The sequence below is a fragment of the Pleuronectes platessa genome, chromosome 6 (assembly GCF_947347685.1).
Source record: "Pleuronectes platessa chromosome 6, fPlePla1.1, whole genome shotgun sequence".
Lineage (NCBI taxonomy): Eukaryota > Metazoa > Chordata > Actinopteri > Pleuronectiformes > Pleuronectidae > Pleuronectes > Pleuronectes platessa.
In genome coordinates, this window is record NC_070631.1 from 25,581,722 (window position 1) to 25,604,277 (window position 22,556).

At 43.0% G+C, this 22,556-nt stretch overlaps 2 protein-coding genes across 2 annotated transcripts; both read left to right on the plus strand.

Moving 5' to 3' along the window:
* The first annotated feature begins 1,199 nt into the window (after positions 1 to 1,199).
* tbc1d22b (TBC1 domain family, member 22B) lies at positions 1,200 to 13,276 on the plus strand. The gene is made up of 13 exons (XM_053425319.1): positions 1,200 to 1,449; positions 4,939 to 5,128; positions 5,220 to 5,388; positions 5,715 to 5,882; positions 6,493 to 6,563; positions 6,850 to 6,978; positions 7,118 to 7,183; positions 8,953 to 9,067; positions 9,260 to 9,366; positions 9,445 to 9,520; positions 9,656 to 9,783; positions 9,962 to 10,057; positions 10,941 to 13,276. The coding sequence occupies exons 1-13, from the start codon at positions 1,394 to 1,396 to the stop codon at positions 11,067 to 11,069; spliced, it is 1,500 nt and encodes a 499-aa protein (XP_053281294.1). The 5' UTR covers positions 1,200 to 1,393; the 3' UTR covers positions 11,070 to 13,276.
* Positions 13,277 to 18,815: 5,539 nt separating this feature from the next.
* On the plus strand, positions 18,816 to 22,303 carry si:ch211-148l7.4 (uncharacterized protein LOC563603 homolog). Its single transcript, XM_053425194.1, has 2 exons — positions 18,816 to 18,960; positions 19,300 to 22,303. Exon 2 carries the CDS (start codon positions 19,354 to 19,356, stop codon positions 20,941 to 20,943), a length of 1,590 nt encoding a protein of 529 aa, XP_053281169.1. The 5' UTR covers positions 18,816 to 18,960; positions 19,300 to 19,353; the 3' UTR covers positions 20,944 to 22,303.
* The last annotated feature ends 253 nt before the right edge of the window (positions 22,304 to 22,556 follow it).

Consider the following 22,556-nt stretch of genomic DNA (forward strand, 5'->3'; position numbering starts at 1 on the left):
GACTTTAAAAGGAACTTTGTGAGTTGAATAAATAATGACTTAGTTCATCATTAGATGAAAAGTCAGTCAGTCTCATTCCACTTTGCACACATCTGTGCTGTCAGCTATCTGATTGTATGAAATAACTCAGCAGCATAAACGGAAAAAATACTTTTCAAACATTTACAGTAAATAAGAGGTGGTTCAACTGGTTTCATTTTGACCATGGATCCTTCACTGGAACAGAGAATGGCTGCCCTCATGTGGACAAAGTCTCAACCTGCAGCATCTAAAGAAAAAAAAAAGAGAAGTATTACTTCAAGCAGAGGAAGTGTTTTGATTTGTGTTCTGGTCTGTGTATGGCTTTTAATGTGAGGAATAACAGTATTTACTGAACAGTGCAGAGTCAGACCTCCCTCGCTATATCAGATATTTACTACGTCTTCTTTTCTTTTTCTAAAACTGATTCTGAATGCAATTTAGTCCTGATCATACAATACATTTTAAACATAATACACAAACCAAGGAAGTCAGACATCAGCTAGACAAGAGCACAGGTTAGTGTTGTAATGAAAATGGATCATCTGAATATCTGAATATCAAACTCTTTGGTTAATAGTAATCAACATGTCTGACCATCTCTAGAGGAAATACGGATATGATCAACAGCTGTCAAAGTGCAGGATAACTTTTCTTTATATTTACATTTTTTCCCTGTCAACTAATTAACACACAGAAAGCTATGATTCCGTTTGAGAAATGGAAGGCCATAAAACTACCAATATTTTCATTAGCAATATGTCTGGTGATATCTCAATAGTTAGTTTTTAATATTCCCTGCATGTCATAAGAAATCATGAGCAATTAATTTAAGGATTAATTAGAAAAGCAAAAGAGCTAAAACTGCTTTGACACGTTAGGCACCAGGATATCATGGGTGACAGTATTTAGTGTCACACCTGTCTGTCTGTCCAGAAGTCTTGCTGGAGGGAGACTCCTCCGCCATGTCGCCTCCAGTCTCACATACGAACAACACGCAGGCATCAACATGGCTGAAGTTCGAGCAGTGGCACGAACTCAATCCAGCAGCGGAGCTTCTCTCCGCGCGTCCCCCGGGTCCGCAGCATCCCTGGCTGTCAACTCACCGTCACCTCACCGCATCCTCCTATTGGCCACTGCCCCTGCACCTGTTCCCCCCTCCCGCCAATCACACGCCCCGGTCGCTGTGCTCCAAGATGGCGGCTTCCAGTGCTCCTGGTTACACATCATAAGCATTCGAAAGCGAAATATCTCCGTCCACCGGCTGTTTGAATCCATGAGGGAGCCGGGAGCTGTCGACACTGAAACACGGAAGCTGTTCCCCCGTGGTTTGTTCATGTCGGTGTCGGAGTGAAGCGGATTGTGTTTACCGAGTATGGCCACCGAGAACAGGATCAATTTCTGGAGGAGAAACGCAAAGGTTCCCGGAAGGTGGGTCTTCGTCACTGTCTCTTCCTTACCGACGCGGGGTTGGGTTCGTTCATTTAGTGAGTTTCACGGAGTAAAGAAGGATATGACAGGACAGAAACACGATCATAGCTGGTTTTGGCTTGAATACAGAGTTTCAAGTTGATCTCGGCACATTTAAAATGTAGATGCCTGACTTGTAGTCATGAGTTGCTCATGTGTGTTCTGTGACTTCACGCCGTCTTGTGTGAGCGTGTGTGTCTGCTGAGGGAGACACTCCACCTCTCTGTGTGGAGCTGCCAGTTGTCACACACCGTGCGTCGCCCGCCATATGTTGAGAGAGGGCAGGAATGCACTTGTCCAGATGAGGATCTCTGCTGGAGTCTCAGACCTCTGATTTCTGTAAAGATGAGTCAGAAGTTACATGAACAACATCCTCTTTTTGTGTCAGTTTTGACCACACCGTGTATACACAAGAAGCAGGGAGCCCGTTCATAGTAGGTTTGTGGCTTATATGGGGAAAAGGCTACACACTTATTAGTTATAAATCCAATTTTATTTGTAAAGCCCACATTCACAAATCACTCATAGGGTGTCCTCTGCCCTTGGCCCTCTACAAAAGTAAGGACAAACTACCCCCAAAAAAACTTTTAACAGGGAAATAAAATGTAGAAAAATCAGAGAGAGCCACAGGTGAGGGATCCCTCATGACGGACAGAAGTGCAATAGATGTCACGTGTAGCGGAGCACATCAACAAAATTACACTATTTAAAACATTGATGAGAAAAGACCAGGTCCAACATAAATGGAGAGGTGTATCAATGTTTTAAAGTATTTATGCAAAATGTCTTACAGAGACGAAGGGAGCAGCAATGTAATGATAGTAGTATGCCTACTATTACATACAAGAGAGTGAGGAGTCAGGGGAAAACATTATTATTTGACTGAAGGTCATTAAGACCGTTACCTGTGATTTAGGCCTAAGTTCTCATGTACTGAGTACTCCTCTGTCACTGTGGCAATTAGTGATTGTTTCTCTAAAAATTATATACATGATCAAACCCATCAGGTTATTTTACTGCTGCTCTTAGGCCTTCCTACATGAACATGTGTCTTGGACAACGGGGGAAATATTACTGCAGTATTTTGTATAACAATATAAAACAATACAAGAAGGTTCCAGTCAAGACAAATATAGCTGGTAGCAAACAGCTGTGGTTCAAAATGTGTCATCTCCAGCTGCCATCTTTGTTTTTAGGGGAGTCTAGAGTTTGGTAAAATTGCTTTAAAAATCTGTTATTCAGCTAATGACTATTCTTTTTGTGAAGATGCTGAGAACGAGTTGGTCAAGTGTTGTTAAGCTTTTCAGAGAAATGTATGTTAGGCTTTTTTGCTTGTATGGTTAGTGCCAGCCTGTAGTGCTCATTGTAGTGTAAGATCATTGTAATGGGTTATAATTGGCTCTGAGGATCTAGGGGTATACTCTCCTTTTATTCCTCTCACTATTCACCCTTCTGCTAAATGAAAAGTCACCATTATTGTGGCATGACACTTTCATGCATATGTGTTTTATGTTTGTCTTAATTGGCCTGCATGTCTTCATGACTATCAAGACTCGTGAGTAGCTGTACTGCTTGGGCTCCATGCAGCGGCCTGGCAGAGAGGCTGCAGCCGACAGGAGGGAGTGTGGTGGTGGGCAGCTTGTTATGGAAATCTGAGAAGAGAGGATCTCTAAGGAGAGGGCGTTGTTGCCTTTGTCACACACTGATCCTTCTCAATCTGTGGTGGGCGGAAGGCTGGGAGCCCAAACTCAAACACATGTTTGAACAAGAAAAGCCAGCAGCAAGTCTTGCCTGTCCTTGAGCGGCTGCTGATAAAACAAGTCTGCTGCTGTTAAACAAGGGACTCTGGCTCTGCCAGATTATCAGCAGGCCTAGTTATCGCTTCTCAGCCATCAGGCTTACCGTCAGTTGGTGCATGCAAATAAATGACCGAGGATGACAAATTTTAGCCTCTCATTTAGCCACAGTTTGACAAAGAATCCAGGTTACTAGGGGTATTTATTGCTTTGTGATATTCACACAAAAGCTTTTCAGCTTGTTTGAATGAGGTGCTTATCATGTGTGAATTTCTGAGACGGTGGTTTCCCAGTAAGTTTGACCGAAAGCCGTCGGTCTGAAAAGTGATAGGTCAATTGTTTGTTTACAAGACGTAACTTATATTTGATTTGTGTGCTGTACACACAGATACATGCCTCAGTTACCACGCTGTGTGACCACAACTACAACTGTGTGACTGTTGAGCTTGAGCATGTGTTTTTTTTAGAAAAGCCTAAACAGCCTAAAATGTAGAGGAGGGGGCTGCAGTGAAAAGAGATAAGGAGAAGAGTGTTGTTGGCAGTTACGGCCCTGGCCCACATCCCATTCTACAACTCTTATCTGTATCTGCTTTGGGCCGATGGAGAGTTAGAAAGAAGCTGAGCATCAAGATTCTCACATCCGCTGAACATAATGGCCACCACGGGGTGGTAAGGAACACGGGGGCTGTGCAAGCTGTTCCCTAGTTCAGTTCAGTTCAGTACTCACTAAAAACCGCACGCTCTAAGTAAAACAGGGATGGGATATTTAGTCGGAGGGTTGAATTCAATTGTGTCATCTGGTAACTGCAAATTTCAGTGTGCTGTCAACCTCTCTTTTTCCTTTGTTTAGATTGGTTTTGTTCTACACAGCAGAAGTTGGATGGGCACTATACACTCTCCTTCCCTTGTGTGTGTATATATTTCCTTGTAATACTGGACACACTATATGGTCAACCTTGTGCATTGGCTAACGTATCATTTCCATCAGTGGTGCTTCCTCATCTGTGATTATGCCGATTTTTAAAGGGATTGAGCAATTTATTGCAACTAATTAACAAATCAACACAGACAAGGACAATATGTGCGTCTGTCAACCTTCCTCTGACCAATAATTCATGAGTCGATCTTCTGAAGATTTCCTCTAGGCCTAGTTAGGAGAGGAACTTGGTAGCTGCATGTGTTTTTGTACACAGCAGTGACCGCGTTTCACATCATCTTCTACAGCGTACAACCAGTCTATGGAGCACAGCATCCTCCTCTCGACCCGCGATTGCGACGCACGTGAGTGAGCCCATGAGAACTGGACTGCATGGTGTCAGGCCCCCCCCCCCCCCCCCCCCCGTGGATGCATTTTGTTTGTGTCTCCCATTTTCACACTTTGTTTTGCAGCTATTTGTTCCTTGCTGTGAAGATCTGAGCATGTGTGGATTGTATGCAGTACCAATATTTACATTTACATACGTCTGCCTGTTTGAGAGAATAGTTTTGTTTTCCTGTCCTTTTTTGTTGGCTTAGCAGTTTAGTTTCATTGTTTATTTTTGTGATATCATCTTTTAACTGAGTATACATCAACAACAGCTGCTGCCATGAGTGAGACTGTTAAATATATTTGTTCTGGCTATCTTTGTTTAACCTCTGGATCTGTCCCCTGCAGGTATCCCAAAGACACAAAGCCCAAATTCAACAATCTAAAAACAAAAAAGGCCTCTAGCTTCCACGAGTTTGCTTGCAGCACCAACGATGCCTGGGACATCGATGATGAGGAAGACGATGATTTCCTCGGGAGCCCCGCCCCAACTTCATCCCTGTCATCAGGCCTGCCCTCTACGCCTGCACAGATCCATGTGATTATAAGACATCATTTTTACCTGCACGGGCATGGGGTTGGTGTAAAATTAACAGAGATATTCTGAAGTGTTTCCTTTGTCCTTCCAGCACCAGAGTCAGGCAGGTGACTCGGAGAGCAAGGTGTCACACAGACTGGCATCTCTTAGCTCAGAACCTGAGAACCTCCAGGATGTTCTAGAGGAAGACGTGGACAGTGAGACCATCAATGGCAAGGTTGTCAAGTCTAATAGTGAGACCCACCTCAACTCGTCCTCAGGTATGTGACTCGTGTGCTGCAGCACTACATTGTACATTAAGAGTTACTGAGCATCTTATCAGGTGATTCATAGTAAAGCTAAGGGCCACTGGGATTATCAGGCCTTTAGAATATACCAGGCAGGGCATTCACAGCCTGAAACATTGTCAGAACAGGTGATAAATGAACAATTCAAACATTTTGTCTGCAAGGGTTTAAACAGAATTTTGTGTGTTATTTCTGGGGTTTTGTTAGTTTGATTATTGTGTCCTTCGTTTTTTAAAACACATGTTTTTACATAATATCCTATATAATAATCTTATTTTTTCTTGCATGGGCCTCAATAGTCAGATCCACACTGCAGAAGCAGCAGTCTCTCCCAGTTCGTCCCATCATCCCACTAGTGGCTCGGATATCCGACCAGAATTCCTCCGGGGCTCCACCCATGACGGTGCGGGAGAAGAGCCGACTGGACAAATTCAAGTATCTGCTTGCCAGTCCCAACACTGATCTAGGTACAGTAGAAGAGCAAACCACACAGCTACACCTTTTCAAAGTGTAGATATGAGTTGTGTTGTAGGGGCCGCATCCTTCGGAAGCTGCATTTAAAGGCCCATGCCGTCACAGCATTGTGACTAGACACGACTGAAAAAGGCATCCATCCATTAATACAAATGATTCAATGAATGGATTTTTCTCAGGCCAACCTATCTATTGTTTATTTGAGCACTGGTGACAGAGCTCAGATGCTAACCATGCAGGCCTTCTAGGCTTCAGCAAGTGCAATGGCTCAAAGTAGCTGACGATGCAACAGAAGGGGTAGGAAAAGCTGGGGATGCCATAGGAAGTCCTGCATAGACCAGCCATCGTATAGATTCTTCCCCTGTGGTCTACTCGGCCTAGGAAGGCCACCCTTTAGAAGGAGTCTAAACTCCAGAGGATGCAGCAGCTGATTTGGTACACAGCTATGGAGTAGGTATTAATAATAATTCAGTATTACATGCCAACACTTCCCTCTAAGTTACAACCAGCTGAATATACAGTGTTTCAGTGTGTTGATTGCTGCTGTGGTTTAAATCCAGTGTTAATCATTTGTGTTTCTATCTGGCTTTGTGCTGTTTACAGAGGAACTTCGGAAGCACAGCTGGTCAGGTATTCCAAAGAAAGTCCGGCCAATCACATGGAGACTTCTCTCTGTAAGTCTCATGACCTTCAGTTTTAAAGTATCACACATTTCGGGCATTCTGTCTCAATATTCCAAAGTCAAATGTTCTAGCCTCTGTGTAGCCATTTCCATTTCTTTAGGAAAATGCTGACATGATGTCAAAAGCCTTATCCATCCATGCAACCTTGTCTTCAGGCTGCTCTCCTATATCAAATGGCCGTCCTGTTCTGTTCCTCTGAAACTGTTCATGAAATCAAATAGACGTTTCTTCTCACCCACACTTTCTCTTATGTATTTTCTCTATGGTGCTCTGACAGGGCTACCTGCCGGCCAACAAGGACCGCAGAGACCTGGTGCTAAAAAGGAAGCGAGAAGAATACTTTGGATTCATTGAGCAGTATTACCACTCTAGAACAGACGAGCACTTCAAGGACACATACAGACAGGTAAAGTTGACCAATAGAAATAACCGTTCTACTGCTAATGTGTCAAAATCAGTTAACACCACCATTTTAAAGTCCACATGTTATGAGCTTTGATTATCCTGAGTAACATTTTAATGTTGGTAATCTTTCTTCCTGTTAGATCCACATTGACATTCCAAGAACAAACCCTCTGATTCCCCTGTTCCAGCAGCCTGTGGTACAAGAGGTAAGATCTAAGCTACTGCAGAATGGAGGCATTACATTATAAATACGGAAGAAGATCATTTTGTATTATTTGTCTGTTGGTGTGGTTTTTCTAACGTGTGGGGACATGTGTGGGTGTGGGGTTAGGGTTTATGTTAGCCAATTAGTGGTTATGATAAAGGTTAGAGTCTCCTGGAAATTAAGATAAGTCAGTGTTAATCATTGATGTGGCCAGCTAGTATTTGTGGTTGGTGACCAAATTAATGTTAAATGGCAAATCTATACAGAGGAAACACTGAGATAGGCACTCTAATTTTGTTGTTGCTAAGCTAGATCCTTTATCATGAAGCAAAATCAGTAGGTTATCAGCTAGCTATGGGCTAAACTCAGAGATCCCCAGAGGTGACCTCATAGTCAAGATCACCATCGTGACGTGCCGGTCAATCTAAAGCCCCTTATGGAGGCTACATCATGTGATTAAGAGAAATGTTTCACCTCTCATCTAAGAGGCTTCTTCAGTTCAGTACGCTGATGTTGTCAGTAAAGCACAGATTCATATCTCGTGGTCGTGAATTAGTTATCTTGTCCCTACGTCTTAATAACTTGTGGCCACCCTTATTAGCATGTGACCATGCAATAACTTTCCCCCCCCAATAATCAATTTATTTTCCATACTCATTTTGAACCTGTTTTTATTATATCCTTTATTCAATCAGGTAGTCTCACTTTGACATAGATTTGCATAGAAGTAGAGGATACTATGCACCAAAGTATGTATGTAATGGCTAAACCATGTAAATATCATCATAACAAAGTCCAAGCTTGTCTCCATTGTTTTCCCTCATTATTCAAAGCCGTTCCCATGTGTCCGTTTCCGTCAAAATGGTATAACATATATCGGCCTTTAGTCTCGCACTATATTAAATAATTCACTCGTGGTTGCTAATAGCTGCTAATAACAACTATAATAGTGATCTGAGATCATTGATCTTAGACTCAGTTAGCTCAAAGACAGCAAGACTGAGCTTAACTTGGTTTGTGATGGAAGTATCATAAATATATCAAGGACGCAGGGTTCATTTAAAAATAATGAGAGGATTCAATCATGTAAAAGAGAGATTTCTGTGAGGAGAGAGATTTTAGAAAGTTCTAGAAGTTATGTGGATCTATCTTAAACTTAGATCACAATATTTAAATTTCTCGTAAACACTCGTGGTTTGACCAATTATATTGTGAACTAATGCTGTGTCCATTGTAAACTGGCCTGTTTGGAATGGGGTGGTTGCTTGGCCTGCTACTACTTAATCTAGAGAAACCCTTTAATTGGTAAAAAATACAGCATGCTAAGGTCCTACAGTAATGCTGCAAGACAGCCATTTACACTTGAACAACTGAACCTCACTCATTAATATACTTTCACAGTAATCAAATTCTCACTGAGATAATGATGATGATCATCAGGAGAAAAGCTTGTAAGCTCATGAGGCATTGATTCTGTCATCTCTATACCTGTTAATACATGGGTGTTGGAGTTTGAAGTAGATTGCAGTAAATTCAGTTCTGGTGTCAACCTCTCTGTCTGACTCTGTGAGGATTACTTAAATTAAATTATTTTCAAAGAATTGAGTCAAAGCGAGAGTTGAACATTGTAATTCAAAGAAACTTTCCCTGAAATACTAAAACAGAAAGATAAGATGATGACAATTATACCATTGGTGTTTGCCTTGTATTCTCAGTGAATCTGCTCCACACATCTGCTAATCAAACATGTTGTCGTCTTTCCTTCCTCAGGTTTTCGAGCGTATCCTCTTTATCTGGGCCATCCGTCACCCGGCCAGTGGCTACGTCCAGGGAATCAATGACCTAGTCACACCCTTCTTTGTCGTCTTCTTGTCAGAGTTTGTCAGTAAGTTACTGGAGGGAGAATTCCTGTAAGAGCCCCATTATCTTCAGATGGTCAGTTTCATGACGCTACATTTTACAGTGTTGTTACCAAATCCAGGTCATTAACATGTCACTTAGCCACCTCAGCAGAGGGCAGCGTAGAGGAATCATATACAGATCGTATCTGTATGATCAGTGTTGTCTTGTTTTTCAGTGGAGGATGTGGAGAACTTTGAGATGGCAGCGCTGCCTCTGGAAACCCAGAGAAACATCGAAGCTGATAGCTTCTGGTGCATGAGTAAGCTGCTGGACGGAATCCAGGTCTGCTTAACACACAAAAACGTCAGTGAACATAAAAAAATAAAGTGTGCCTGTTTACTTAGATTGTTATTTTCTCAGGACAACTACACCTTTGCTCAGCCTGGAATCCAGAACAAAGTAAAGGCTTTAGAGGAGCTGGTCAGCAGGATAGATGGTGAGTAGACTCCTGATAGTACTTTTATGTCATGTGCCCTGCTCATTCCTCCTTATTTTGAACTTGTTTACTACTAGCTTCTACTTGCTAAATCTGATAGAGTGCTCTGTTTGTGTGTGTGATGTCTGTCTCCAGAGGACATTCACAATCATTTCAAGAGGTATGAGGTAGAGTACCTGCAGTTTGCTTTCCGTTGGATGAACAATCTGCTGATGAGGGAGCTGCCTCTTCGTTGCACTATCCGTCTCTGGGACACCTACCAGGTAGTGCAGACTGGACACCATAATTAAAACCTAAAAATAAGAAATTAATTTGAAACTAATTATCATCTGTTAAGTTGACTAGGTTCAGCTCTGGAGGCCGACTTTAACCATTTTATTGTCTTTGCCTGTCGCATTTGAATAAGGGATTTATTGAGTTGTAATCTGCTTTTTTTCACAGGCTGAAGCAGAGGGTTTCTCCCACTTCCACCTGTACGTCTGCGCTGCTTTTCTCATTGAGTGGCGCAAAGAAATTCTCTCCATGGTTGACTTTCAGGTACCACTGTTTTAGCAGTTGCCCACACACAACTGAGAAAGGAACCCAAACTAAATACTGAAAGCAGAGCTAACAGTTGAAATCAGGACATATATTCATATAAAGAAACTCTTGAATCTTGGCATATCAATTTCGCCAATTCAACATGAAATGCTGGATTTTCCCTTTAGTTGACTTTAAATTCTATTGGTGATAATTTACATTTGTGGGTCTCTCACCAAGCTTCATTCACAAGGCATTCTTGGTACCTCTCTGTTTGAAGTGAGGGTCTGAAAAATCACTGTTTGGAGGGGTACAGAGCCCTTACCCTTGGCCCTGCCCCTCTGTCCCAACAGGTATTGGGACAGCCTACCCCTACACGTGAACGCGCAAAACAAAAGGGTAGGAACAAGGGGTACGGCCAAGGGTAGAAATGAGATTGCGCCTAACAGTCTGTCATTTATTATTATTTAGTCTACAAAATATAAATGATTTGCGCCCTGTGCTCAAAATATCCCTCAACAACTTTAACTTCATATTCATGGGTGAAAGCAGCTGTTGTCACTGTGTTACATTATCAGATGTTTGCTAAAATCCATGTGTGAGTTGATCTTAGCAGCAGACAGAAATCCACACAAAAATACACATGCTTCATTCTAGTACACACAAGAAGTTAAAGAACTACTTTGTTGCTGAAAAGCATATGGTCAATAAATTCAGTTTCAAAGTTAAGTGTTGCTTTACTTCCATACAGGCTGCTGTACAGTAGGGGACATGATTTTACTTTGTCAATTATTAGCCCACGTATTTTTTTATTTCTGAAATGTTATACATACTCTGTTATTAACTGCTACTTTTCAAATATAGTGTGAAAGTCACGAAATTATTCTCTGTTGCTCTTCAGGGCCTCCTCATGCTACTGCAGAATGTTCCGACAATCCACTGGGGGAACGAGGAAGTGGGTCTCCTCCTGGCTGAGGCCTACAGACTGAAGTACATGTTTGCAGATGCACCCAGCCACTACAAGAGATAGCTTCAGGGCCACCTCGTCTTAGCAAACACAGTACTTTCAAACTTCCAATCAAACCAGACTGTGACTGTGAGAGACACACTCCATTCGGAGGTCCTTGAAAAAAAAAAAAAAAAAAATGAAGTGTTGTCTCTGAGATGTATTCTGGTGTCATCAAGTGTGGCTCCAGGAGACATGTCGGATGTTTCCTCAGAGCCACTGGACTTCTCTTGTCAATTTCCACTGGACAATGAAAAGCTCATGGTGCAGCCGTCAAGCTCAGTGAAAATGAGATTATTTGCAGTTATAGTACTGCACTGTATCAATGGACGGTTACCACAACCATAGCTATGCCATTTTGGTGGACCTGTACTGTTGGTCAAGCAACATTGATTGTCTCTCAAGTCAAGCGTACACTGAGATGTACATGCTGTAATATAAAGGGATGATGAATGTTTGTGAGATCATCCTCTAGTGAAAGATGACTTGTTGTAGTTAATGTTTTACAGTGGAAACATATTAGATGTAACCCAAGAAACTAAATCACCTTGTCAGTTTTCTTTTTTACAAATGTGTTTAGTCTGACACTGTTGAGCTGTTCTGAATAAGGACAGCTAATCTTTGTGTATATGTTGGTTCAGGGTTACCAAATCTGCACTGTACAATCAACCAGTCAAAGTCCAGAGTTTGGGCCTAAATCACTCAATGGAATCAGTTTCCACTAATGATATGTTAGTTTGTATTTAGGTCTCAGACCCAACGGTAGCAAATGGTAGGTACTGTGTTTCCTTTCAGGTTCTGTTTTGATGGAAGGTGGAGAAACTGATTTGATATTTTTTAGAATAACTATCAGGCTCTTTGTTGCAGCTCCTAAATGTCAACACTGGTACATTTTGAAATTGAAATTGGGCTTTGAAGAGAAAAACTTCAGGTTGGCGTGGCTGTGGAACTCATACATATGTCTGCTGAAGTGGGTCTGATTTAATGATGCAACTGACTTAGATTAATCTAAGTGTTATTATATTTTAGGCAATTGAAATACAATTTGAGTTAAAGATTGTAGCACATATTCTAACAGCACAAAACGAGATCAGTAACCACTGATCTTTGGGCCCGAGTGTTTGTTTTACCAAACTCCATTTGTATGCGTAACAATAAGAGTAGCATTCTTATTAACGATCTTATGATAGTCTTTGCGCTATCGAATTAAAAACCTCTGGCCATTGTAAAAAAAAAAATTTTAAAACACAAAGAAACTGCAGATAATAAAAATTTGTTTATCATGATTGTTTATGGAGATTTTGAACTGAGAAAGTTCCCCTGTCAATGTCTATTGGTACTAAAAGACATTTAGTGGCACATTCCTACCTACGGACACAGTGCAGCTCATTTGTGGTGAATTCTGAACATACTCCATCCTGTCACAGTATAACATGGATAAATGTTTATGCTTGTGTTTTACATGTGTTTCTGATTTGGTTTCCTCTTTCCTGTGTTTATTTGTAGCAGCATTTTTCAGCGTGTGTGTTTTTGAGTGTGTGGTTGGGGGGAGGGTGTTGACTATTACTCGAGGACCTTCATTACCAGTGATAGTTATTATACAGCCCTGCTCATTGTCCACTACAACTAATTTAATTGGGAAGTATTGGAAGTCTTACTTCGGGTCCAGGAATGGGTGGGGTCACTTTATGACATTATATTCAGTAAGGGAGACACTGATGCTGAAAACTAATTAGTAAACTCGATCATTTTAATTTTTGGAAAAGTCTTAACAATCTTATACCTGTTAATAGATCATTCATTCTCAGTTCGGCATTATTAATCCACCAGTAATCTCGTTTTTATCCGCCTTCTTTCAGCTGAAACATGGTCACAGTTTGCCTTCAGCCTTAACGTTGGTTTTCTTCATTCAGGTGCACCAAGTGATTGTTTCCCTACACTGATGGTATTGGTCACTCCATGCTGTGCTTGTGTTAAAGGTCAAGGGTCGTCAATTAGAATTTCGATAACAAAAGGCCGACTAAAACGGACAACTTGCTGATTTGTACCAAGAAGTGTTTGTGCTGTTTCAACATTCATCTTTGTTGGGCCGATACAATGTGTTTTATTAGAGTGCTTTTATTAGAGTTCACTGCTGGCTCCAGCCTTGAATGATGAAATATAAAATTATTACAGTACCTGCTGTATGTTAACTTTTTGTTTATATTAAACTATTGTTATACAAGTGCCAACATGCAGAGTGTGTATTTCTTTGTGTTGTGTTTTAGCCGGTCACAACGCAATTCACAGCTCATTCCTTTTCTTCTCAACTTTATTGGGAATAAAGTGCAGCATCAACACTATACAGGTACTATGCAGCACAAGGTCGTAGTGTTTTCATTTCTTGGGGTACCTAAACTCTGATCTCTTTCTCACATGAAATATGGTTACATTTGGAATCATAGTGGAGGATACAAATTATGATTTGCTGTTGAATGCCACCCTCAGAAAATGTATAATCCATAAGTACATGAAAACCCAGACTCTATTTACAGTCTACATAATAGACATTGCATTGGAATAAAAATTCTTGAGAGGAAAATAGCCCAAAAACTGCCGAACTTTATTTATGCGATATATATATATAAGAATATTGGACAAGATGTTGAATATCCCTTGCACATTTAAAGGTCTTGTTCACAAATTAAATTACCAATAGATGTTAGCAGGTGTTAGCAGCCACCAGTAGATGTTAGGGACATAAATTCAGTCGTGCACCATAGCGTCATCAAGTGTGTTTTGGCCTTGTAACCAACAATGCAGGCTAAACTTGAGGGTACACTGAGGTTAAAGGTAAATCTAACTGACCTCTGCCTCGTATGGCAGAACTATGAAAGACATGTGGTTGCTCAGTAGATGAGATATCATTACCTCTTAATGCCTTCTTAAACTAAACGCTTTCCCATTTAGAACATAGGACAAGATGGAGAATACCCTTTGTATGTTCTACCGCACTAACAAATGCTTACCACCAGTTGATGTTATCGGTTGTTAGTGATTACCAGCAGATACTAGGGACACGTCTTCAGTTGTGTGGCTTAGTGTCATCAGGTGTTTCGGTCTTTTAATCACAAGTTACCCTCTCTTAAGGCTGGCCCACCGCAGGTTGATCAGACCTGAGTGCATGTCTCTAGTATCTTGGGGCCCAGTTAGGATCTTTCCTCCTGATCCAGAGCCAACGCCTGCCGCGTTCTTCAGTGTGTGATGTTTCTTTTATGGTCTGGTGCAGGTCTTGTCCATAGATCCCCAGACCGGGAGAAACCTGATGGTGGATGCTGCGAGGAAACCCCTGCTGCCAACCTCCACAGAGCAAACTATTGCTTTCCAGCTTAGTTGTTCTGCCTCAAATTCCATGTCAGCATGCCATGTGCTTTATCCTCACATTCGCTTCATCAACATTAGCCTCCCAGGGTACTGTCAATTCTAAAAAGTGGAGGACATGCAGGGTGTTGGACCAGAGTACCAGGTCTGGTCTCAGGCTGGTAGTGACAATATAAGTTGTGACTTGAATACGCTGGCCCACGTCCACCAACATCTCCCAGTCTCTGGCTTGATCCAACTGACCACTCCCAGTGTTGCCAACTCCTCAGTAAGGAAAGTAGCTATTGGCTGTCCTAAAAGTCGCTAGATGTCGCTAAATTACGTCATCGCCTAATTTGCATAATGTAATGATGCTATAGGACGTACAGAAAGTGAGAAAAAAACACCCTACATATGTTTAGAACTTAAAATAAGCTTTCTTCTACAGAAGCGTATTACATTCACTTCACAAAAAAAAATTTCTGTTTTTCTGGGATAATTATCTCGGAAATTCGGAGCCAAATGCCCCGAAAAATAAAAAATAAAAGTGAATGCAATATGCTTCCGTATTCTTCTTTTTTTGGGGCATTCATTTTTTTGGGGCATTCATTGAAATCATTGAAAGGCCATCTTTCTCAAAATAACGTCATGACTTTAATGCTGTATCTAGACCCACATACATAAATCGATTTTGTCCTGTATTGTTAAATGTTAGAATAACAGATTTAATCAAAAGGCTGTTATGTGGGTTGCAACTTCTAGCTCTATAGTTCCAAACCTCCTCTATTGATGTGCACCACAGGATGAGGTTCGCCGCACGTGCGCCGCACGATGAAGTGCGCCGCAGGATGATGTGCACGCAGGACGATGTGCGCCGCAAGAGGATGTGCGGTGCAGGACGATGTGCGCCGCAGGATGATGTGCTCCGCAGGTTGATGTGCGCCGCACGATGATGTACGCCGCAGGATGATGTGCCCTGCAGGACGATGTGCGCCGCACGATGATGTGTGCCGTAGGACGATGTGCGCCCCAGGATGATGTGCGCCACAGGATGATGTGCGCTGCAGGATGATTTGCGCCGCAGGACATTGTGCGCCCCAGGATGATGTGCGCCGCAGGATGATGTGCACCGCAGGACGATGTGCACCGCACGATGATGTGCGCCGCAGGATGATGTGCGCCGCAGGACGTGGGCTGATGTGCGCCCCAGGATGATGTGCTCCGCAGGATGATGTGCGCCGCAGGATGATGTGTGCTGCAGGATGATGTGCACCGCAGGATGATGTGCGCTGCAGGACGATGTGAGCCGACGTGTGCCCCAGGATGATGTGCGCTGCAGGACGATGTGAGCCGACGTGTGCCCCAGGATGATGTGCGCCGCAGGATGATGTGCAGTGATGATGAAATGCGCCTCACGATGATGTGCGGTGATGATGATGTGCACCGCACGATCATGTGCGCCGCAGGATGATGTCTGCCGCAAGATGATGTGCGCCACAGGACGATGTCCAACGATGTGCACCCCAGGATGATGTGCACCGCAGGACAATGTGCGCTGCAGGATGAAGTGCGCCGTAGGATGATGTGCGGCGCAGGACCATGTGTGCCGCAGGACCATGTGCGCTGCACTGTTAAGTGGGGCGGCATTGCTAGCTCTACGTCCAACCCTCTTCCTTTATCCGGGCTTGGGACCAGCAAAATGAGCCAAAAGAGACACTCTGGCAAGTTTTGTTTTTCATAAGTTTTTTTTTCTTTTTTCAGGGTCCTGAAAGGGTTCAGTTTCACCACGTTCCACACTAGAGGTCTGGAAATGTCTCGATTCTTAGATGCATCACGATGTGGAATGTGCATCGATGAAGAGACTGAACTCAATGACTCATGAGGTGCTGTCATTTGCCAGCACCTCGGTACACAAAACACACTGAGGACGTTGATCAGTCGTGCCAGTGACGGTGAAACCAAACTGCAAATAGCTCTCGTCATATTTGCAAAGCTTTGGCTTCTTCGCAACTGGCGCATCGGTTGCCTGATTTTTACGAATCAGAAACTTGTCCATGGTTGTGTTTGTTTGCTGATACAGTGTGTGTGATGTTAATAAAGTTGTAATTGCGACGTCGTGGTCTTGTGAGTGTTTTTGTATGTGTGGCTGGTAGTGATGTGTCGGTCGTGAACGATTCGTTCGTTTTGAACGAATCCTTACAAGGACTCGGGAGTAACGAGTCCTCTCAAAGAGAGATTCGTTCATTTTCTCGTGGCCGCGCATCGGGACTGTTGCATAGGCTGATGCAGGTCACGTGAAAAAGGATCCAAAGACTCGTATCCGGCAGATGAACGAATCACTGATCCGAAGACTCTGTTGGCAGAAGAACGAAACACTGATCTGAAGACACGGTCGGGAGGTGAACGATTCGTTCATCTGCCGGGTACGAGTCTTTGGATCATTTTCTACGTGACCTCCTTAGGCTCAGAAGAGGAAACAGTTACCTCATTCCCTTTCGCGTGACCGCTGTTAAAAAGCAGCCATGACTGACAGCTTTTGTGTGGCAGATCATATATTTTTTAAGAAAACCTCCTCTATTAAATACAGTAAAACATGACAGTTTGTATGGTTTTAAATTGTCATTTATTGTCACACTGGCATTTAATTATCACGGGAAATAATTACACTGCACTAAACTGTAAGTGTAAATGTAAAGTGAAAATAACAAATAGGGCTGAATAGGGCTGAACGATTAAGATTTAATATGCGATTCTTTTATTTTATCCTCTCTTTCCCCCCCCAAAAAATAATGAATGATTTAAATATGACCAACACATTATTAGATACTGTACAATATTCTTTCCCACATTTTTATTTGAATGCGGCGTTGTTATAGTCAGTGGATCAGCAGCAGATTAAGCTCTGTGTCCGCGGATGCGGCGGGCCAGCTGGATATGCTGGCAGCGTGCGGATCAGCAGCTCCGTAGATTCCCGTTCATGTCCGGGTGGTCGTGCAGCGGTATGGAGGTGCCGGGCGATTTTCCCGTGCGCCGCCCGCACCGCGGTCACCGGCGAGATGAGCTCGCTCTGTGTGGCCGACATGTTGGCCGAAGACTCTGTGGGCAGATGAACCCGATCATTGATCCAAACACACGGTCGGGAGTTGAACAATTCAATCATCTGCCGGGTACGAGTCTTTGGATCGTTTGCACCCCCCCCCCCCCGAAACGAACGAATGACTCAAAAAGAGATTCGTTCATTTTACTGAACGAGATTCAAAGAACCGACACGGTAAAAAGATCCGAACTTCCCATCACTAGTGGCTGGGAGCGACTTGCACACGAATAAGGAATAAGGCTCAGTGTTGCCAACTCCTCAGTAAGGAAAGTAGCTATTGGCTGTCCTAAAAGTCGCTAGACGTCGCTAAATGACGCCATCGCCTAATTTGCATAATGTAATGATGCTATAGGACGTACAGAAAGTGTGAAAAAAACACCCTAAATATGTTTAGAACTTAAAATAAGCTTTCTTCTACAAAAGCGTATTACATTCACTACAATAAAAAAATGATTCTGTTTTTCTGGGATAATTATCTCGGAAATTCCGAGCCAAATGCCCCCCCCCCCAAAAAAAAAAAAGTGAATGCAATACGCTTCAGTATTCTTCTATTGATTCATTTTTTTTTTATCTTGCCATTGAAATAGGCCATCACTTCTCAAAATAACTTCATGACTTTAATGCTGTATCTAGACCCACATACATAAATCGATTTTGTCCTGTATTGTTAAATGTTAGAATATCAAATTTAATCAAAAGGCTGTTATGTGGGGTGGAACTTCTTGCTCTACGTCCAACAATCCTCCTTTATCCGGGCTTGGGACCGGCAAAATGATCTAAAAGAGATACTCTGGCAGAGCAAGTTATTTTTTTTTTCTTCTAAAGTTTTGGTTTAGTTTTCAGGGCCCTGAAAGGGTTCAGTTTCACCACGTTCCACACGAGAGATGTGGACTCTGCATCGATGAAGAGTCTGATTTCAATGACTCATGACTCACATTTTCCAGTGACAGAGAAGATACATTGACACTTACATCCCTGTCTGAAAGCCAGGGCAGGATACGATACGTGCTTTCACGTCAGTCTCCAAAACACCAGAAAGTCTCCAATATCACCAGAAAAAGTCGCTAGATTTGTCGCTAGTAGCTTTTGACAAAAAAAGTCGACATGAGGGTTTGGAAAGTCGCCAGATTTAGTCTGTTCGGTGGAGGAGAACCTCTCTGTCCTTGTTCTTCTATTTCAATTTTGCAAAACTATATATATATGTGAATATATATTGATATATATATACACACATACACAATATATATATATATATTTATATACACATGATCAATGAAAATGAAAAAAAAGTGAAATAAATGAAGTGATAAGTGACGTACCGGAAGTGACCCTAACAGCTCGCTGGTGAAACCCCCCTCCGGACAAACAAACTTGTGTATCACTTTCGCAGCCATGTCAGTCAGACACCGAGCGTTAACACGACGAACCGTGTGGCCCTTAACAGCCGCAGTGTTCCAGTGAATCGGACGGAGAGTGGAGGTAAGTCGAGCTAAAGGGAAGTGAGCCTTTATTAGCTTTATTAGCTCAGCTAGCTTTGAGCTAACGTTAGCCGAACACGCAGTCTGCCTGTACAAAGTAGTGTGGGCTCACCGCCGTGTCACATCTGCTGCTCATATATTCAGGTGTTATCCACCTGAGGAAATAACATCGACGTTATAGAGCACCAAGCCAACACGTAGTTGTGTTTCCCCAACAAACTTGGCTAGCTGCTGTCTGAACTTAATTGTCGGGGGTTAGCAGTTCGGTAGCTCTCGTGTTGGATTGTTATCTTTTTAAAACACTGCTCCATATTGAATGCAATCTCTTGTACTTGTGCAGGTTTCAGGCTGATGACCTAAACGTCTGCTGGAGAGAAGCGTGGTGAACAGGAGGATGGATGGAGTGAGCTGGAGCACCACAAGGACCCCGGAGTCGTTCAGTCGCTCCCCGACAGCAACCGAAACTCTGTCCCGGCTCGCCAGCTTCATCGCCCGGTCAGACACCAAACAGCCCGCACACACCCCGAGGCAGCGATCGTCCCACCTGCACGCTTATGTTTGTCCAGAGTGTGGCAAGAGTTTCCCGTATGCAACCGATCTGTTGCTCCACCAAGAATTAAAACACTCATTACCCAAACCTCACCGGTGTCCCTCCTGTGGACAGGAGTTCTCCCTGCGGTCCTCCTTGCAGCTACATAAGTGCGAAAGGGATTCCTCTCCGTGTGAACTTTGTTGTGGAGGGTCACGGCGTGGCTCTCCTTGCCCTTCGTGCATGCATCGCGCCTCAGATCCCGGCAGGCCACAGGAAAATTCCCTTCACCTCCAGCCTCACCTCCTGGACAGCAGCCCTTACGCATGTGCACCCTGTGGGAGAGGCTTCAGCCAGAAGAAGGCCCTGCTGCAGCATCAGCAGGCTGGCTGCAGTGAACCACCATCCCCATCAGATGGAGTTGATGCGAGCAGCCTTCCAGATGATTCTCCTCCAGTTTCTGAGGCAGACACAACCCGCTCTGAGTCTTCAGATGCCCCAGGGCCCAGCAGCAGCGCTGTCCGTGTGTGCCAATTCTGTTCAAGAAGCTTCCGTACAGCGGCTGGTCTGCAACGCCACAAGCAGTGTAACCACTTTGAGGAGCAGTTGAGGGCCCCAAAGCGACAAAAGACAAAAGGAGAAATGGGGAAAGAAGGAGATGACAATGAAGATCCAAATAAAAATTCCAAATCCAAAAAGAAGCTTCTGAAATGTCGCTCTTGTGACATGATTTTCATGAGCACCTCTAAGCTCTACATGCACAGGACAGAGAAGCACAGCAGAGAGAAAAGTACTAGGAGAGACCCGAAGCCAGTCGTCAAAAGGCGCTGGAAAGGACATGGGAATCCGTGTCAGGTCTGCGGCAAAGTCTTCTTCCATCATTTGTCCCTTAAGGCACATTACAGATTGCACACAGCCTCAAGCTTCTCTTCAATCGACAACAAAGGAAGCACTGCCAAAGACTACAAGTTACCAGAAAATAGACCAAACAACTTAAAAGCCGACTTAAAAGGTACAACGGTAAAGCCTGCACGAGGGAGGCCCAGGAAAGTGCCCATTTTAGAGATTAATAAGAGTGATTTGAAGAGATGCAAGGAAGTGCCTGAAGTGAAGGAGGGGGAGGCAGAGGATGATGAGGAGGAGGAGGAGGAAGAGGAGCGAGAGTACCCATGCCCCTCCTGTGCACAGGTTTTCTCTCTACAGTCCAAGCTCTGGGAGCACATGGAGCTCCACCAGTCGTGTGTGAAGAGAAGGCACTGCAGTGTGTGCACAAACGAGATGGACACCTGTAAATGGCCGGGCTCAAAGAAGCACAGGCTGTACCACTGTGTGCCCTGTCAGCAGGGATTCTCCGCCATTGACTCTTTCCTAGAACACTGTCAGGAGCACCTGCGAGTCAGGGTGGAGGAGGAGAGCCTCACAGAGGCCTACATGCAGCAGGCCAGCAAAGCCTGACATCCAGTTTAAATGTCATCAGCGATTTACCTTTTTTGCCTTCCAGGGCCAGAGAGCTGAGAGGGATTAGGGGAAATTCTTGTTGATTTAACCAGTTCATTCACTGAGCGCTCAGAGCATCTGGATTTAATTGGTCAATGGATTTAATTTATTCACACCAACAAAATAAAGGTTGAAGAAATTGGTTGATACAGGCCCATCCCAGAGTCTATACGTTTAAATCAAATTTATTTAACCATTTTTCTTAATTCTTCAATTCCTAATTATTTCTAATGTTTTCTATCGCTGCATGTTTTTTTTTGTGAAAACTGAACATTGATGTAGTGTCTGTGGGACTGATCTCAGACAGGACCAGTTGTCACATATTTTGGTCATCACTTGAAGCGGTAAATCCCCCAAAATCTTGACATGTTTGTCGGTGTCTTCTGTGTGGGGCACTTTCATCCTAAAACATTTGTATAATTTTTTCCCATTTTGGCATCTGTTGTCATTAACACAGACTCCCTGTGTATCCTGCGAAGGATCCTCATGATTTCTCACTATTGCGATTTCACATTCAGCCCCCCAGAGAATGTCAGTAGATTATCTGGAGTTAAATGTATGTCTGAAAACAGCTTCCTGAGTTTCATCTTCATTACAACATACAACTAACATCATTTGATGAAACATAAAGCCCACAGTTCATTTAGATGGATCACCTATGTGTAAAGTTGTCTACAGGTTATTTTGTTTTGTTTTTCTATTATTTCTTTTGAAATACACAGTCTGAATCTGACATTGGAATGATCCTAATGACCAATTTCCCTGTCTATTTACATTTAGACCTGTGGACTAATCTGAAAGTAATAGAAATGAGGACCGAAGTCAAAGCACTGCGAGATGTGGTGTTTGCCATTATTTGTTTTCATGTCATACCTGGTCGAGCCTGGTTAATATTTGCAAGTGTTTCACCCAGGTTGGAGCGTTACCACAGAAGGGGGAATGTAAGTTGAGCATTTGTATGCACTGTTTCAGCCGTTCTTTGATATCCACATGGCTGACACAGATAGTTTTACCCAGCCCAATGCCTCTCAATATGGCCTGTCTTTTTAGCTGGCTTAAACTCTTGTAATATTACCTCCAATATGCAAAATGATAGACTGTGGGATGAGTAATGAGTGCACTTGTGAATGAAAAGGATCAACGGGACTTTTTCTTTAGCTTGTTGTTATAAAGGGTTTTCAGCTACTGTTTTGAAAGAGCTACTGTGAAAATATAGAAAGTTACTTAATAGTTTTGGAATCTTCCCTTTTTTTCAAGCTCTTTTGTAAAATAGTTTGTCTCTTTGTAGATAAATATTATTAAAACGTATCAAACAGTTTTCTTTCTGTGTTTCTTTGTCATACTGTTAACTGGGAAGTCTGACGGATCCTGAGAACTTACCATGAAATTACTTTCTCTACACTGTTGACAGTCTAACAGTTCCCTACATTCTTTAAAGTTGAAGTGTGTAGAATTTAGTGACATAAAGTGGTGAAGTTACGTGTTGCAGCTGAACACCCCTCACCTCTTCCCCTTCCTAACATTGAAGAGAACCTGTGGTAAGTTTCAGAAAAATTCAAAGGGTGTTTAGT

Excerpts from the sequence above, each read along its gene's own strand:
- si:ch211-148l7.4 (XM_053425194.1), top strand. The coding sequence starts at position 19,354 with ATGGATGGAGTGAGCTGGAGCACCACAAGGACCCCGGAGTCGTTCAGT.
- tbc1d22b (XM_053425319.1), top strand. The coding sequence starts at position 1,394 with ATGGCCACCGAGAACAGGATCAATTTCTGGAGGAGAAACGCAAAGGTT. Across the intron at positions 1,450-4,938 it reads AACGCAAAGGTTCCCGGAAG|GTATCCCAAAGACACAAAGC; the intron begins GTGGGTCTTCGT and ends TGTCCCCTGCAG. Across the intron at positions 7,184-8,952 it reads AGCAGCCTGTGGTACAAGAG|GTTTTCGAGCGTATCCTCTT; the intron begins GTAAGATCTAAG and ends TTCCTTCCTCAG.